Below are 18,798 nucleotides of genomic sequence, written 5' to 3'. Positions count from 1 at the left end.
CGTGGCAGCACTGATAACAATGGATGGCTGGAGCCTAATCCTTTTGGAAATGTTCATAGGTGTACAGTTGGGACTTTGTTGTGAAAATGTGACTTATATTCAATATGGATTACCTAGACATCATTTGGTGAGTGTCACAATTTTGTTTCATTTGAGTCAGGATGCTGTGAGTGAATGCGGGATTTGCTTGTTTTTTTCTTTGTACTGTCTCCTTATTTCTGTGTAGAATTTTAACAATATTTCAGCTAATTCATAGGTTTTACACCTTGTTTGGTTATAAAATTATTTATAATACTTTCTGTTAAAAAATAACTTTTAAAAAAGCAGTGGAAAAGAAAACACACACAAAAAAACGTTAAAAAACACAAATTATCCCCCTTTCACCCCCCCTTTGCTAAAACAAATCGCGTGACAAACTTATAAATAGCACGACTGAACTGGGCATCCATTTTTTAATTAGTACACAAAATTTGGTGGTGATTGGACTTAATTCAAGCTTGCTAGACAGATTTCTTTTCAGTTACTGTTTTTTGGGAAGTTTCTTGGTGGCAAGCTTGGGCAGGCAGGACGTTAACGCCGTGGCAATGCTAGTCACAATAGTGTTAACAAGGGTAAAAGGAGAAACAGAATCCGTTAGTCGCCTCTTACCACATGCTGGGGAGCATCAGGTAAATTCTTCCCCCTAACCCGCGGGGGGCAGCTAAATGTGAGTTCGACTTTTATACCGCAGAATATTTCAATCGTTTTGCTAAAGAAAGTGAAGTCTCCGAGTTAACGATAAATATGCCGATGACCTCTATAAATTATTCAATTGTACTCTGAGATCAAAGACAATGACCAATGACAGGTGAGATCGAGACTCGGTTGTGATAGATAATCCATATGGTTGTGATGGATTATCCAGAATAATCACCTCCTCAGCTAACAGAGACAAAGAGGCAGGTCATGGGATAAATCAACCTTGTCCCTGTGCAGTACAAATATAAACGGCTTTAAAAGAAAAAAGAAAAAGTGTAACTAATGTTAATACATGTGCACGATCAGCCACTCGAATTACCTATTAAGGCTTACTTACTTACTTACTGCCCATTATGCCGGTTGGCATATAGGGCAGCACCTATGAAGGAAAGCCAGGCAAACATTGTTTGGCTGAGTTTGGGCTCAATAAATAGCCCTATAAAAACTGCTATGTGAATGCAAAGGTTCCCAAGAGGATACTACGAATGACAATAGGCTAGCAGCCAGATCCTAGACATCACAAACAGCTCTCCACATCTCGCCGGTATTCTGTTTACAGACCTACCAGAAACGTAGAGCTCATGCTCAAGGCAGGGAGACAACTCCACCAATGCAGAGCAGCTGCTGTGAAAGGGGGACTACTGCGTCACCCCGTCACACTAAAACTCTTACCAGTAAACTTCCCTTGAGGTCATAGAGGAGGTCACCGTTGTGTAAATGGCTGACGGCACGTCCAGTGATGGTCAAGTTGAGCAGTGAAATGGTCAGGTCTTCCACGTCAGTCAGAAGCTTAGCCTTGCTATCCTCCCCTATGCCCATGTCTTCACGTATTCTGTGGACAGAATTTATCAATGTCGTTTAATCCAGGTCTAAAACAAAGTTGGTATAATTATCTCCGAAAATGTATTCTAAGAATTGCAGCAATGCGCGAAAACATCAAAATGCCAACAGTATTTCACAAGATGTAAGTATCGAGAACTAATAATAGTACATATTATGAGTACAATTAATTTACTTGAGAGCACTGCACAGATAAACAAACCAATTGATGGACAGATTGACAGAAAAACAGACAGACAGACAGACAGATTGTGAGACAGACAGACATCACACAGATAGACAGACAGACATCACACACACACGCACACACACACACACACACCACAACACAACAGTCACATGCACACAACACAACTCAACACACACACACACACGACACAACACACATACACACACACATGAACATTCTCTCCAAACAAATCAAGAAGTTAATGACAATCAGAGCATTGCAAATCATGTAGTTCAAATAAGAGCTGAGAGAAAGAAAAAGACAAACGTAGAGCTATAAAAATGCGATGCTTTAGACAAAAAGTGACTTACTTTTGTACAGTCCTTGACAAAACAAGACTGTAGAGAATTTGAATCAAGCCACACCCATTTTCTGCCTGAAACTGAACAACCATTCACATGCTAAAAAAACACTTCTATGTGACCACTAACAAATACATTCATGCACACACAAACTAAAACCTAAATGAGAATGACACAAACACATAAGCAATGCACAAAGCCAATTAAGTATAAGCATCATGCTGTGAGCAAATACTTGTAATGCCCTTAATTTAATTGTGTACACTTACACACACACACACTCTCTCTCTCTCTCTCTCTCTGTCTCTCTGTCTCTCTGTCTCTCTCTCTCTCTCTCTCTCTCTCTCTCTCTCTCTCTCTCTCTCTCTCTCTCTCTCTCTGTATGCCATCATTGTTATGCTTTGTGGGTTTTTTTTAATTTCACAAAACAAATTTAATGCATATGAACAAATTCGTTTGTTTCTCTCTCAAAATGTCCGTACTCTTTAGCTTTTCTGGCATGTTTCTTTTTGACTTACCCTTTCCAAATTCCTTTTGACAAAGAACTGGACATCTTCAAATTTCTTGAATTCAAACAGATGAAGCTGCCAAAAATAAAAACAAAACAGGCTGTACTAAGACCGTAAGTCAGTCTTATAATCCATGGTGGTCCCTCTAAAATGCAAACTTACACACTCAGATATCGATAATTTCAATGCCTCACTTTACTGCTTGTTATGCTGAACGTGCTACTGCGAGAAATAAAACACGGAACACATATTATTCTGAATACACTTTTGAAAAGTGAGACATGATTGATAAGAAGAAAGGAGAGAAGTTTTAAAACAATGGCTGAAAGATGATAAGATGCAAATCGAATACATTTTACAGTGGAACCCCTCTTTTGAGAGTCCCCCCCAATGTAAGACTCCCTCCCTTTAGAGATCCTAGGCTGTTTTCTAAGATTTTCTGTTCATAACCTCTGTAAATTTACCCCTATTTTAAGACTTCCCCCTTTTTAAGACCTCAGATTTTCTCAGATTTGTGGAGGTTTTAAAGGGGGGTTCCACTGTGACATTTTCCACATAGAACTGCAAGAGAAAAAACAAGTCGCGTAAGGCAAAAATACAACATTTAGTCAAGCTGTCAAACTCACAGAATCAAACTGAACGCAATGCAATTTTTCAGCAAGACCGTATACTCGTAGCATCGTCAGTCCACCGTTCGTGGCAAAGGCAGTGAAATAGACACGAAGAGCGGGGTAGAAGTTGCGCTGAGAAGGATAGCACGCTTTTCTGTACCTCTCTTCGTTTTAACTTTCTGAGCGTGTTTTTAATCCAAACATATCATATCTATATGTTTTTGGAATCAGGAATCGACAAGGAATAAGATGAAAGTGTTTTTAAATTGATTTTGAAAATTTAATTTTGATCATAATTTTTATATTTTTAATTTTCAGAGCTTGTTTTTAATCCAAATATAACATATTTATATGTTTTTGGAATCAGAAAATAATGAAGAATAAGATGAACGTAAATTTGGATCGTTTTATAAAAATTTTTTTTTTTACAATTTTCAGATTTTTAATGACCAAAGTCATTAATTAATTTTTAAGCCACCAAGCTGAAATCCAATACCGAAGTCCGGCCTTCATCAAAGATTGTTTGGCCAAAATTTTTACAAAAAGCCGGATATGACGTCATCAAAAGTATTTATCGAAAAAGAGAAAAAAAACGTCCGGGGATATCATTCCCAGGAACTCTCATGTAAAATTTCATAAAGATCGGTCCAGTAGTTTGGTCAGATCATATCGCTCTACACACACACACGCACAGACACACGCACAGACACACACAGACACACACACACACACACCACGGCCCTCGTCTCGATTCCCCCTCTATGTTAAAACATTTTAGTCAAAACTTGACTAAATGTAATGAGAGGAAAAGGTGACAAAGTGAAGAACTGTTACTCAAATTAAAAACCATGCATTTAAAGCAGTATGGAGAGAGTGTCAAGCAACACTTAAACAATAACGCTTGAACAATAAAAGCCTCAGCATATATGACATTGTACATACACAGCACAAATTATAAACCTGCATGAACTGCCCTGCATATGTAAAGAAATCTGCATACATGAATGCAAAACCACTTTCCTAGACTAAAACAATCCATAAAAATTCATTACATGCATGAAATGACCTCACAGTGACTGTGCCCCGATCTCTGAGCTAACTGTGCCAAAGAAAAATTATAGCTTCTTTTTTTTTTTAGTGCTGGTAAATTAATACATCTACCGTGAACGCTATTTCTATGGTAAGAGTTTTGGCATTAGCAGTAGAACACAAAAGATGATGTTCGAAAATACATGTAACTGACTAACTCTATCAGGCTTATTATTGGTTATTGAAGAGTGATTGTAACTCTTGCTTTGATATATATATATGGGTTGTGAAAGAGTCACGAATACTCTTGCTTTTAGTGAGGCAAGATTTCTACACATACTCCTTGTCCACATGCTTTAGACACCGCTCGCTAGTGACTGGACTATAATATATCACAAGGAAAAGTTTTGACTCATTCAAAGCAAGAGTTACAATCACTCTTCAATAACCAATAATAAGCCTGATAGAGTTAGTCAGTTACATGTATTTTCGAACATCATCTTTTGTGTTCTACTGCTAATGCCAAAACTCTTACCATAGAAATAGCGTTCACGGTAGATGTATTAATTTACCAGCACTAAAAAAAAAAAGAAGCTATAATTTTTCTTTGGCACAGTTAGCTCAGAGATCGGGGCACAGTCACTGTGAGGTCATTTCATGCATGCAAAACAGAAACGAATCTGATTGATCGGCTTCAGATCTTTCTTCGAGTTTTGAATTTTTCCGTACAAATTGGTTTGCCCGTACTGCTATAGGCATCGTACGCCGTATGCACCGAAATTTCAATAAATCCTGTACAAAATACTGCAAAACCGTATGGGTTGACAGGTCTGGAATAAATTAGCAGCTCAACCGTCTTTTGCAACCTGACAAATCCAACCCCACTCCAGCCACTAAATCCAAAATTTTAATAATAAATTTTCATTTAATTAATATACTTACCCAACTCACATATAGCAATTAACTCTAGTTCAGTGCTGGTAACGCTGTACGCGTCCCCTTGGTAACAAGGGAGACCACCCTAAAAAAGAGTGATCCATCCCATAATATCAGACCGATGTCCGGTCCAACATCCGTATGCGTGCGCATACGCCGCCATTTGTATCATTCGAACGAAGCCCAACTCACTACTTTTTTAGAACCCAATACCACCACAGCGGGGAGGCGGGAGGGTTTAAACGATGTGAGTTGGGTAAGTATATTAATTAAATGAAAATTTATTATTAAAATTTTGGATTAAATTACATATTATTACCCAACTCACATATAGCAGATTGCTACTATAGGTGGTGGGTACTTACCAAAAACTAGGCATGCAGGACTTGTCCCGCCGCTACCATGGCAGGCAGCGCGGAGCTTCCATCCTGTCTTACAGAAGCGACGTCTCTGAGGTAATAATTGACGAAGATGTCCTCAGAGCGCCAGTACGCAGCTTCCAGTACCTCGGCTAGCTTGCCGGACCGAAGAACTGCCACAGAGGATGCCCAGGCTCTCGCCTCATGGGTTCTAGCCGCGGTGAGAGGCAACACTGCCCTAATATCACCCGACTGCACTTGCCACCAGGCATATGCTCGTTTGATCAGAGTGGAGATCCATTTGGCCAGAGTCACCTTAGCTATATCCTTACACCTAGCCGTGTTTAAAGATATGAAAAGAAGCTTTTGACTTTCTGACCTAACAGGCCGAGTTCGAGACAGATAACATCGGAGAGCTCTCACAGGACAATTTGCAATATCGGGATCTCCAGGAGCCAAAATCTTGCTCAAGGGTGGGATGCGCAAGATTGGAGAAAGCTGGCCAGGTTTCTGGTTTTTCGCGAGAAAGCCGGGAACAAATTTGAGAGAAATGGAACCATCCTTCTCGAACGCAATATCCTTGTCTAAACCCGACAAAGAGTGCACCTCACTACCTCTCCTCGAAGTAGAGAGAAGCGTTAAAAACACAGTCTTACGCGTCAAATCGGCCAAACTGGCTGACAAAAGAGGCTCGAACTCTTCCGAGGCTAAGAAACGTAAGACCAGGAACAAATCCCATGCAGGGAGAAGCGATTTCGAACGAGCTGCTAAAAGGGCAGCCCCCTTAATAACACTAGCGATAACCCCTCCGAGCGAAATTTTGTGGCCTAATTGCGCGAGGGTCGAAGAGATCGCCGACCTCCGGACCCTAATAGAAGAGGGAGAAGCCCCCTGATCAGCCAACCACGACAGATGGCTACATGAATAGACCTAGGTGAAAGAGGTTTAACCCCGTTAAGCGCGCACCACCTAGACCAAGAGGCCCAGTGCGATGAGTAAACCGAAGACGTCGATTTTCTATGTGCATGTCCAACGAATCTCAGAGTAGGGGAAGAGGCCCCTGCCCTACGCAAAGCGCTTCGGACAGAATCCACGCGTGAAGGGCCAGGATCTGTGGGTTCTCGTGCTGAACGCCTGACCGAGGCTGCACGAGATCTCCTCTTTTCAGGGCGAGAGGGATCGGGGGCCGAACTGCTAGACGCAGTAGGTCGGGAAACCAGTGCTGGCTTGGCCACAGAGGGGCGACCAGAACCAGCGCTGGTTTCTCTAAGTCCACTTTCCTGAGGACTTTGCCTAAGAGGCAGAACGGAGGGAAAGCATACGCCGGAAGATCTGACCAATCCACTTCCAGAGCATTCACCTTCCAGGCCAGAGGATCCGGGAAGGGGGACACAAAGAGAGGAAGTCTCGCCGAAAACCTCGTCGCAAAGAGATCTATCTTGGGCTTGTCGATCTGCGACCAAAGCCGCTGCAAAGACTGGTGTGTGAGAGTCCACTCTGAATGAACAATCCTGTCCCCTCTGTTCAAAGTGTCTGCAAGGACGTTCAGACTGCCCTTCAAGTACACTGCTGACAACAGAATGTGCTGGGCGTGACACCACTTGAGAATGCGACATGCAATGTCGGAAAGACTGTGAGACCGAGTCCCCCCCTGCTTGTTCACATACGACGCCACAGACATGTTGTCGGTGTGAAGACGTACATGACTGCCCTCCAGGAAAGGCTTGAACGCTAGAAGCGCCAGGGAAACGGCCTCCAACTCCAGTACATTGATATGTAGGGAGGCCTGAGAGCAATCCCAAACTCCCGAAACCATGTGCTCGTCCAGATGAGCACCCCACCCCGTCAGAGATGCGTCCGTAAACAACTCTCTCTCCGGCGGTGGACGAACAATGGGAACACCCCGGAACAAATCCGGAAGAAGCCAAACACCTGTGGTCTGCTGAAACCAAGTTCCCAGAGCGATCGGAACACTCCAGTCCTGGGATGTCTGATCCCACCTTGACTGCAGGGAGGCCTGAAAAGGCCTTTTGTGAACCCTGCCCAACGGAATGAGGGAAGCCATGGATTCCATCTGACCCAGAACCGAAGTCAGAACCCTTGCACTGGCGTGATTCTCTCCGTAGAGAGACCGAATCAGACCCTGAAGCTTGTCGATCCGCCTTTGAGACGGACGGACAGACCACCGAAGTGTGTCGAATTCCATGCCCAGGTAAGTAAACGTCTGGGATGGTTCCAACTCGGATTTTGTCAGGTTGACAGAGAAACCCAGCTGTGCCGCCCGGCTCAGCACCCTGTGCGTATGAGCCTCGCAAAGCCCCCTGTTCTGGTGAAGGATTAACCAATCGTCCAGGTATGCTCTGAGACGGATGCCTTCCTGTCTCACAAGAGCGCAAAGCTGCCTGACCACAATCGTGAAAATCCACGGAGCTAAAGACAGGCCGAACGGCAGAGCCCTGAACTGGTAAGCTTTGCCGCCCCAAGGGAAGCGAAGCCACTTCCTGTCCGCGACATGTATGAGGACGTGAAAGTAAGCGTCTGTAAGATCGATCGACGTTGCCCAATCTCCCGGCCGTAAGGCCTCCCGAACCGAAGTTGGAGTTTCCATGGTAAACTTGATTACTCTCAGAAACTTGTTCAAAGGAGAAAGATCTAACACCGGCCTCCACGCCCCCGAGGCTTTCGGCACTACGAAAAGTCTGCCGTAAAACCCCGGGGACCGCGCGTCCAAGACCTCCTCTATAGCTCCCTTGAGCAGCAGAGCCGAGACCTCCTCCTGGACCGCGTTCCGTGCCACCAAATCCTTTGGCGCCCTGCAGGGCGGGATTATCCTGACCAGGGGAGCCTTCTGCCCTGACCAGAGAAGCCGGAACCCCGAACACACTATCCCCGTGACCCACTTGCTGGCCACCAGTTGCAGCCAGGAAGAAAGGGCCCTGGACGGGCCGCCCGCTACAACCAGCGCGGGGGCCACAGGGATGTGTTGTTCGGGGAAGTTTCATTGGGGGTGAGGCTTACGCCCCGACCCCCTGGAACCCCCGAAAGACTGACCCCTCTTAGGGTATGGAGCTCCACGCCCCCTACCCCTGGAGGAGAATGACTGCTTCTGGGCCTTCCCACCACCTGACGAAGACGTCTGAGGCTTAGCGGAAGAAAACGCCTGAGACTGAGACTTGCCCTGAGGCTTCTGGAAGCCCTGTGAAGCCAGACGCGCGATCGCTACATCCCGCGCGTCCTGCGTCTCTTTCTGGAGTGCATCGAAAGACGCCTGCCCTAAGAGAGACCCCTCAGCAAAAGGGGAGACCTTCAGCCTCTCCACAGTCGCGGTGTCCCGAAATCTGGACCCCGTCAAGAAGGCTGATCTCCTTGAAAGCACTGCGTGAGTATACAGCCGGGCAGACAAGGCAACCTGTTCTCTAGTCACCTTGCCCAGAGTAGCCAGTAGTGTCGAAACATCTGTTGGCGACGCATCGAACCGAAATTCAAAAGGATCAAGAGATGTGGCAATCGATCTCGACAAAGACCTTTGCAGAGACTCCGACAAGGACGTGAGCTCCAGCAAAGACCTTCCGACTTCCTCCAAGGCTGAGAGAGAACCGTCAGTACATGGGACAACTCTATCCCTATTGTACCCATCTTCTCTCAAAGCAGCAAGTTCCGGCGTCACCGGAAGTGCCCCTGACGGCAGAGCAAAAGTGTCAATCAGGCTCACAGGATAAGGGTTGAGCTTGAACTTCGGAACACCGGAAGCTGCTCGAGCCCCAGGTTGAGCCAGCCAAGAGACAACGTCTTCCGGAGCATCGCCGTGCTGAACTAACAACGGCACCGCCGGTTTGCGTTTCCCACACAAGACGTTCGCCATTTCATAGGCGATAGTTGACGATTCCCGGAAGCGGAAGCGAGGCCGTTGCTCCTGTGCACTCCGGAAATCGTCAAAAGCAGACCGAGGTGGGTGAAGCTGAGCCTTGTCCTTCACCACCCCTTCCGGAAAGTATCTGAACGCCGTTTCCGCCGCCAGCGCCACTGCGGCTGACAGCTTCACGGGCAAATTCAGTTGGGAATCCTCTACCACTGAGGCATCCCCGTCTTCCGCCCTACCCTCCGACTCGAGATCAAGCTCGGAGCCAGGAGGCAGAACATCAGACAGTTTATCGTCGGCAGAACCGACCACTTCCTGCCCCCTGGGCGGAAGAGGACTAAAACGGTCCCCGATATTCTCATAAAGAGACGTACGGGGGCGCTCGTCCTTTCGCTGCTCATAAGAACTCTCACGGCCTCCAACGCACGAGAGAGCCCCCTGAGCTCGCACACCGGCAAGCGGTGTAGACATACCTTGTACTGGTGTCACATTCAGGAGAGACACCAACTTGGTACCCCCATCCTGCGAAGCATGGACATCCGCCCGAGTCACAGTCGCCGAAGGCTTAGCGGAAGTCGAAGCCGGAACTGCAGGAGACTGCCGTACCTGTGCTAAGGAGAGAACATCAGAAACACCAGACGGAAGCGCTCGTAATTCCTCCCTAGTGGAAGATAATTCCGACGCAAGTGTCGAAACTTGAGCGCTCAAAGTCAACAATAAAGACGCAACTTCAGTTGGCGCTAACCCAGGGCAGCCATCTGAAGTTGAAGCAGAAGCAGAAGCAGAAGAAGAAGAAGCTTTGCCCGAAACACCACTCTTGCCAGAACGTAAACAAGCCTGACCGGAAGTTAAACTGACGTCTGCTAACACGGGAGATTTAACAGAAGTTGAATCAGAAGAAACAGACGCGGATTTTCCTGCGCCCTTCTCTCTCCTCGAGCTACGTTTAGGAGGCGAATCGTCAGGCACCTGCCTCGAACTCGGCTTCCTTTTCACGCTATCAACAAGCGCAGCCTCCGCCATAGCAAAAATAACTCACGAAAAATTTCAAAGAAAAACAATTTCAGAAAAATTTCACAAGTACAAAACGAGCGACGAAAACGTCGCTAAAGTTATAACAAAACGGAAAGATCTCACCACACAGCTAGGTAAAGGTGAACAGATAGGCGACGACCAAGGGGAGATGCCAAAGCCAAAGACTAAGGCGAAAAACTGCAAACAGCAGGAGCGTACATCAGGAGCGTCCTTCCCAGTTGAACCGCTGAGAGAGAAAATGATACAAATGGCGGCGTATGCGCACGCATACGGATGTTGGACCGGACATCGGTCTGATATTATGGGATGGATCACTCTTTTTTAGGGTGGTCTCCCTTGTTACCAAGGGGACGCGTACAGCGTTACCAGCACTGAACTAGAGTTAATTGCTATATGTGAGTTGGGTAATAATATGTAATTTAATCAAATTTTGTGTCTGAAAAAGTACACATTAAACTGGAGAAAATCTCAAAGCGCAACTTCTCAAGATTGAGACTGATGTTTGTGCTCCACAAATATGATCATGAAGTACGTGCATGTTTGAGAGAAATACAATCTGTGCTCATCAGAACAGTGCAAATTTTACCTGAACTCATTTAGTTTTGAAAGCTGAAAATGAGAAGATGATGCAAATGTAAGGATGAAACAATTGTTTAAAAGTTATTGGTGTTATTAACATTCAATATGATTCAGTTAAAAGAAATTCTAGTTGTTAATATTGCATCACAGGTAAAAAAACAAAAACCCTCATCTGACATCACAAACGATCTTTTTCTGCATTGGTATTAATCCCATTCACACGATAGCTTTTAGTACTAGAGTCAACATCTTGAACACGCGGCCAGTACAACTGGCCTTGACACGGAACGATTCAAGGGGGGCAATCTCAAGTCATCTGAAAGAGGGAAATCCAAACGCAATCCGCCTTGTTCGATTTTATGGGCTTGGACGATAGAGAAAAATAAGAAAAGCAAAAGCTGGAGTCCAGTCTGGACGAAACTGCTATCAAGAACGCAGAATTGATTTTTTGTGAGTTTTTTTTTTAGCCATAAGCGCCATTTCTCATTTCGAATTTCTCATAACTGCTGTTCACCGCAGTCAAACCAACAAAGGGGCCTCACTCTGGAAGAGTTTCCTGCTCCGATAAACATGGCGCTTACGGCTAAAAAAACCTCAGAAAAAATCAATTCTGCGTTCTTGATAGCAGTTTCGTCCAGACTGGACTCCAGCTTTTGCTTTTCTTATTTTTCTCTATCGTCCAAGCCCATAAAATCGAACAAGGCGGATTGCGTTTGGATTTCCCTCTTTCGGATGACTTGAGATTGCCCCCCTTGAATCGTTCCGTGTCAAGGCCAGTTGTACTGGCCGCGTGTTCAAGATGTAGAGTCAACACGTCATCTATACTGCACACACATACACACGCCTAAAACCACGGGAGAGTTTGCTACAATTATCTCCTCTTGGGCCATGCATGGTGGTCTAATACTCGCTTATAATGGACACTAACTTCTTCCCAAGGGATCTCCATACTGCTGCAACATTCAGATGATGAATAAATAACCAAAAACATAGAACAAAGGTTATTTGTCTGATTTTCAGCACATATAAACGGAGTGCGTTCTCTCGCCGATAACACACTCGCCCGTAAAAGAGCCTGGCCTCAATGTTCTGAGAAGATTGGCATTCTTATATAATGCAAAACACATCCATTATTCATCATCAAGACTCTGACGATGCAAAGAAGAGAGCACCCACAGCAGTGGCAAAGTCAGAATTAGTCACAAGAGGAGACAAGCATAGTAAAATCTCCAGCATAATTTTTCATCCAATTCTATAAGGTGAACAGGGAGAAATCATCAGCCAACAGCAGACATGACAGCAAATAGTCTCAGGGATTGAAAACACAAACACACACATGCGGGGAAAAAAAGAACAAAATTGGTTAGCGGTTAATTTCCCTAGTGTGAAGGCAATCTGAATTTCCATGAGGGCAACCTCAAAAGACTAAAATGATAATACTTTTAATCATAAAGCTTGTCCTTAACTGGGCGAAGTCGACTACGCAAAGTACGTATACCTCGTGAAGCTGACCGCGAGAAGCTTTCAGCACTGAGTTTTGGGTAAAAAGACTTCGTGAAGTCGACTTTGGGCTCAATTAAGAACCGCCTTTATCCTTACCCTTTCTGTGATGTTGTCAAAGCGGTAGCGATAGTCAGGGCCGAACGACGCATCGTCCTCTAGCAGAACAACGCAGCAGCGCCGCTTCTCTCCAGCCTGCCACAGCATCTCACAGACTCCATCAATCAACGCCTTCCGTCGCTCAAAGCTGTTAGGTCGAAGTGAACTGTGGGGGAACAAATATAACAAGGTAAGGTAAGGTATGGTAGGGTGTATGGTATTAGGTAAAGGCTTAAAGGTATGGCAAGGTTATGTGTGTGTGTTGTTCGTCTGTCGATTCGACGAGGACCACTCTAGTCATCCGGGGGTTGCTGGGGCTGGCTATTTCTGTGTGTGCGTAGATGGCTGACAAGGCCGATCCTGGCACGGAAGGTTCGGACACAAAAGGGACAAGGGACGAGTGGGACGTCTCCAGGAGGATTGATGGCACGGGCTTTTCGGGTCTGTCTCATCAATTCAGCGGCGGTGGTTCTGCTGGCCTCGCACATCTTGGCGCCTTTGTGGATGGAGGAGCGCCAGGTGGCACGATCCAGTGCAGATTTCTCCCTCGTGTCAGGGTTGATGGAAAACGCTTTCAGTGAGGCTTTGAGTGTGTCTTTGAAGCGTTTCTTCTGTCCTCCGTGGGACCGCTGGCCCTGTTTCAGCTCGCCATAGAACAGTCTTTTGGGCAGTCTTTCGTCTGGCATACGGGCTACGTGTTATGGCAAGGTTATAGGCACCTGGGAGATATCAAACAAATTTCCACCCTTAACCCACCAGGCGCAGTCGGGATTCAAACCCTCAACCTTCAGCTTGAGAGGCCAGCGTCTCATCCACCCGTCTTGTCTTAACTTAACAATTCAATGAAAAATAAATCAAGCTAGCTGACTTTCACATTCACAAAGTATTATATCCAAGTTATAATTCAGCTGACACATGCGAGTCTCATATAAGAACTATGAATGCCCGACCAAATCATACGAACAATTCATTCCTGTTCTTCATACACTTACCTGACACTAAAGAGACTGGACGTGTACTCTCGGTCAAAGCACAGCCTTTTCAGCATGTAACCTTGAACACACAAGGCCAAGCCTCTTGAGTTGCACTGAAAACAGAATAAAAACAAACTTTCCTACTCATTGCAACAACTTTTTATCATTGCAACAGAGTTAATTGTTCCCAGGCCTAATTTACAGGTCCTATATGACACATACTTTTTTGATCTGACGCATTGGTCTGACCATGCACTGGCTGGACTACCGTTGGATAGTTTTGACATGTAGGATATTGTCCTATAACCATGAACTTTCAATCAAGCAAAAAAAGTCTTAACATTTGGACCTATACATATTTAGACCTGTACATATTTTCAACACAGGTCCAACTGACCTATCTTCCTCTGAGAACACATTGCAACATTACTCTCAATTAAAAAAATACAAAGATCTTGAACTTAATTCAACAACACACATACACACACACACACACACACACACACACACACACACACACACACACACACTTAACAATACCACTTGTCCCTCAAAATTAATAGACATTAAATCAAAGAATATCTTTGACACATCTAAACGTGCCTGTCGCTGCATGTTGGAACACACAAATTACTGACCAGCTGTGTCTGTATCCCAAACGGGTAAGGCCCGTCAATGTCCTGAAAGGCCAGGGTGGACTTGCGCCATTCTCGACTGAAGGAGTGAATCACGGAACCATACACTATCTTGCGTAGTTCCTGCACAAAATAGTCATCTTTTTCATCATCATCAGTGTTTTTGTACAATTGATTAAAAATTACTATCATTTTAATAATACATGAACCAACGTATGCATGCATCATTGTTGTAAATGATCACTATGTATTATATACACAAAAGCAACATCAGTGCTTCAAAATCAATGATGGCATTCTGCTGATTTAAAATGTGATGCTTTCTTATGACCTATAAATGGTTGCATGCAATATCTGCCAAAAAAGAACATTATAAGATGTTTGTTGGTTTGTTGACAGACCAATTTTTTTGTCATTCCCAGGGGAGCATTATATAATGGTCTTCTGTTTCATCTTAATCGACTTAGGCTTTTTATTGTAATTGTGCCACTGTTTATTCATATCACCGCACACAAGTAGAGAACCTTTTTAACTTATCATTTTTGAAAATTGATTTGCGAATCAACCGTAAGACCATTTTTATCGAGAAAAATGGAGTTTTACAATGGCAGTTTCCAGGGCGATGGGTGTGCCGCCAATTGTGCGATGTCCGGCGGATCTAAGCTGATGCTGTGTCGGCATCAAGGTATTCTCCCCTGAAACCACACAGACACACACAGGCACACACACACCAACACCATTCAGATGAAACATTTAAAATGAATTGAGAATACAGTATATCTTAAAATTCAAATTATAAACAAAAGACAAAGATTCCTGATCACTAAATGTTCCCTATCTTTCTTTCTTTATTTGGTGTTTAACGTCGTTTTCAACCGTTCAAGGTTATATCGCGACGGAGGGAAGGGGGGTGATGGGATAGAGCCACTTGTCGTTTGTTTCTTGTTCACAAAAGCACTAATCAAAAATTTGCTCCAGGGGCTTGCAACGTAGTACAATATATTACCTTACTGGGAGAATGCAAGTTTCCAGTACAAAGGACTTAACATTTCTAACATACTGCTTGACTAAAATCTTTACAAACATTGACTATATTCTATACAAGAAACACGTAACAAGGGTAAAAGGAGAAACAGAATCCGTTAGTCGCCTCTTACGACATGCTGGGGAGCATCGGGTAAATTCTTTCTCGTCCCAACCAATATGTGACTCCCCCTAACCCGCAGGGGGCAAATATTCCCTATACCTATAAGTATCAAGATATATACAGTAAAAATAGCACTATAAGCTGGTCTTACATTAGGCAATATTCCACATTCTGAGAAAGATGTGCGATATTATGCCTCCATATCTACAACATCCTCAGAAAGTATTTCAAATTGTCCCAAATATGTATATTTTCAATGCTTCACAACCACCACAGAGATCCAAAACTCCAGGGCTAATTAAAAACAAGAGGCGAAGCCATCAAGGCTCACGTAAGAAATCGACAAACAGTAACACAAACTCAATCACTCCGTCACACACACACACACACACACACACACACACACACACACACACACACACACACACACACACACACACACACACAGAAAGAGCATAGGTGAAACTGTGCAAGAAAGCGAGACACTAGATCTAGATCTGTCTGTCTGCATGTAGCCTACCAAACACTGTACATGAGGTTCCCATTGTAGTTTCTTTGAGCCTACTTACAAGGACACGACTGCCAACTAGTCTCGGCGCGCTCAAAATAATAATGACCGAGACTGTCAGTACTTCCTTCGCGTGACGTCTAACCCTCTTACGTCATAATGTGACGTCGATGTAATGTGACGTCTTCAAATGTTAGAGTTTCTACCACAGACATACACACGCACAGACGCACGCACGCACGCACGCACAGACAGACAAAGTTACGATCGCATAGGCTACACTTACGTGAGCCAAAAACCTTGAAAAATAACAACTACAGTGGAACCCCCTTTTTAAGACTCCCTTCCTTTTTAGACTCTGTTTTCTCAAACTTTTTGTTAATAACTTCTGCCTGCCAAACGGTTGTGTGGCGTGTCTAGTGTGTTGGCGAAGTGTCTTGTGCTTGTCACTTCTCGCTTTCAGCCCTCACCGCTGGCTAGCACCGTCTGTCCTTTTTAGGACAACGCGAAAAGAGAGCAGAATGCGTCAGTCTCTCCTGCCAGTATAATAACCTCTCCACAACAAGCCCTATGTAGTGCCTCCATCGCGGCGACAGGCGTAAACTGGGTACCGCAAGGCCCCAGGCTAGACTACAAGGACTCGGAGGAGGTTGGCCCCTAGACGTGCGGCATGCAGGCCCACCGGTGTGTGGAAACGCCCTGGTGCCCACGAACCAACCCCCAGCTATGGGTCAAATAGCCGGGCAGGATAGGCTCGTCAACCCTGGCAGGCAGCTATCCTAAGAGAAGACCACTTTGAATTCAAAACGAGGGTAGAGGAGGCTCATCAACCATGGAAGGAAACTCGTCTAGGAGAAGGAAAACTCCGAAATGAAACCCACGCAGTCCCTCGAAGACGGAACGGCAATGGCCTTTCTAGGCAGGGAGCAGACCGGGTGCCTACGCTACTTTCGACAAATGGTTGTGTCATCAACGAATCAACGTGATGGTGTCGTCTTCATGGGATAATAACTTCTGTAAATTTACCGCCATTTTAAGACTCCTTCCATTTTAAGACCTGAGTTTCCCCCGAAAGCGGCGTATGGCTGCCTGAATGGCGGGGTCAAAACCGTCATACACGTAAAAATATGAGTGAACATGGGAGTTTCAGCCCATGAACAAAGAAGAAGAAGACCCGTTTTTCTCAGATTTTTGGAGGCCTTAAACGAAGGATTCCACTGTATACTATTATGCACATAGACGTAACTCTCACCTGGTTTAACTTGCAGCTCTGGCCACTGGTCCATGTAAATGGTCTTGCCCCGCTGTTTGGACGCCATTCCAAGGGGACTGGCCGGCAAGGAAGCAGGGTGGCGACGGTCAACATCAGCCAGGCGTCTCTGCAAAATTGTAGCCACAAAGTTAGAAACTGGAAACGGCTTGCAACAGCGAAAGGTTGGGATGGGGTCGGGAAGGTAATTAAATGACAACAATAACAAAAACATTTATACAAAAATAAAAAAAATGCAAGAGTAACAAGCAGCAAAAAGGCAAAAGTACAAAAATTAAGAGATTGTTCTTTAAACATGTGTGCATTAAGACCAATAAATTAAAAAAAAGTAAATACACAATCTTTTAAAATCATTTTTAACGATCAAAACCTTAACAGTCTTTTCCATATATATATATATATAAAAAAACTAAAAACATTTCAGTTGGATGCCAGTTTCAACCTTTTTTTTTAATCCCGATCAGTATCCACAGTAACCTGATAATCAACAACAAATATACAGCACAGTTTTCGCATATATTTTCTAAAAGTTTTCCTCGGTATAAATAATGTTTACTTGCAACACCTTCGCTTCCCGCAAAGACCCCCAACCCCACCCTTCATAAAAAGGAAGAAAAAAAGCATTTCAGACAGAAGTTAATGTCATCATGAACCCCATGCAATCTCTAGATTGAACAAAAAGTGAGTCAATTTCATTACCATTGCAAGTGTAAGAGTGACTCCGGCTCTAGACACAATGAACTGAACCGACTCGCCCTATGCACACCTTCACTGTACTTTGATCATATGACCTTCAGGTCAACCCATGCACAGTGGAACCTCCCCTTTTGAGACCCCCCCGTCTCACCCCCCCCCCCCCCCCCCCCCCAATTTAAGACTACCTCCCTTTCAAGCTCAGCTGTTTTCTCAAATTGTCTGTTCATAGCCTCTGTAATTTTTGTATCCCCATTTTAAGACTCCCTCTTTTATAAAACCTGATTTTCTCAGATTTTGTGAGGCCCTAATGTAGGTCAGGCGTGCTTGACACTAACATGATGAACTCATCAAGAGTGTAACTGTGATCGAATTCGACCCTCACATTTATTAGCATGGAAACAATGTCGACGCGACCACCACTAAATCTTTTGCTGCAGTTTGATGGAGAAGAGATAATTTGTATGACTCTGCCACCCACTCACTGGATTCATACAGCATTGCCCTGCCCAGTAACAGCTATAGTGTCCATAATTTTATAGTAAACTTCACAACATAAAAATATTTCATTGCAGTATTTTTGGAACTTAAAATGCATGAAAAAGAAAAAAAATTCAATGACTTAATTTCAAGCCACACTAATTGAAGGAAAATTGCACATTTTAAGACTGTATTCTGATATGCCTTTTTTGGGTATCAAATCATAACAAAACCCGAGAGAGAGAGAGAGAGAGAGAGAGAGAGAGAGAGACAGAGAGAGAGACAGACTACAGACAGACAGACAGACAGACAGACAGACATGCACAGAGAGAGCGAGCATCATATACAAGAATGGCAGCAAAAGCAACACGTCTAAAGAAAGCTACCGACTCCCACAGATCTTATATACTATAGGCAAGTGTTGTTTCCAGGCCAATAAATACATAGGCCTTCCGTGACATACTTT

At 44.4% G+C, this 18,798-nt stretch overlaps 2 protein-coding genes across 2 annotated transcripts in view; one reads left to right on the top strand and one right to left on the bottom strand.

Annotated features, from left to right (window-relative positions):
- The window catches only part of LOC138983884 (inactive ubiquitin carboxyl-terminal hydrolase MINDY-4B-like), a 30,026-nt gene extending 12,686 nt beyond the window's left edge, over window positions 1-17,340 (bottom strand). The window contains exons 1-8 of the mRNA XM_070357213.1: window positions 17,142-17,340; window positions 14,838-14,929; window positions 14,238-14,357; window positions 13,618-13,712; window positions 12,626-12,791; window positions 2,628-2,693; window positions 2,119-2,189; window positions 1,411-1,570 (exon numbers count right to left, since the gene is read on the bottom strand). Of these exons, the coding sequence (XP_070213314.1) occupies window positions 1,411-1,570; window positions 2,119-2,189; window positions 2,628-2,693; window positions 12,626-12,791; window positions 13,618-13,712; window positions 14,238-14,357; window positions 14,838-14,929; window positions 17,142-17,208 (837 nt within the window). The 5' untranslated portion in view covers window positions 17,209-17,340. The remainder of the gene's footprint in view (window positions 1-1,410; window positions 1,571-2,118; window positions 2,190-2,627; window positions 2,694-12,625; window positions 12,792-13,617; window positions 13,713-14,237; window positions 14,358-14,837; window positions 14,930-17,141) is intronic.
- Window positions 1-18,798, top strand: part of LOC138983890 (cell division cycle protein 16 homolog) — a 161,973-nt gene that overhangs the window by 121,690 nt on the left and 21,485 nt on the right. The window lies entirely within an intron of this gene.

This window comes from Littorina saxatilis, linkage group LG13 (assembly GCF_037325665.1).
Source record: "Littorina saxatilis isolate snail1 linkage group LG13, US_GU_Lsax_2.0, whole genome shotgun sequence".
Classification (NCBI taxonomy): Eukaryota; Metazoa; Mollusca; class Gastropoda; order Littorinimorpha; family Littorinidae; genus Littorina; species Littorina saxatilis.
Note: the sequence above shows the minus strand (reverse complement) of the source record. Positions and strands in the feature narration are given on the sequence as shown.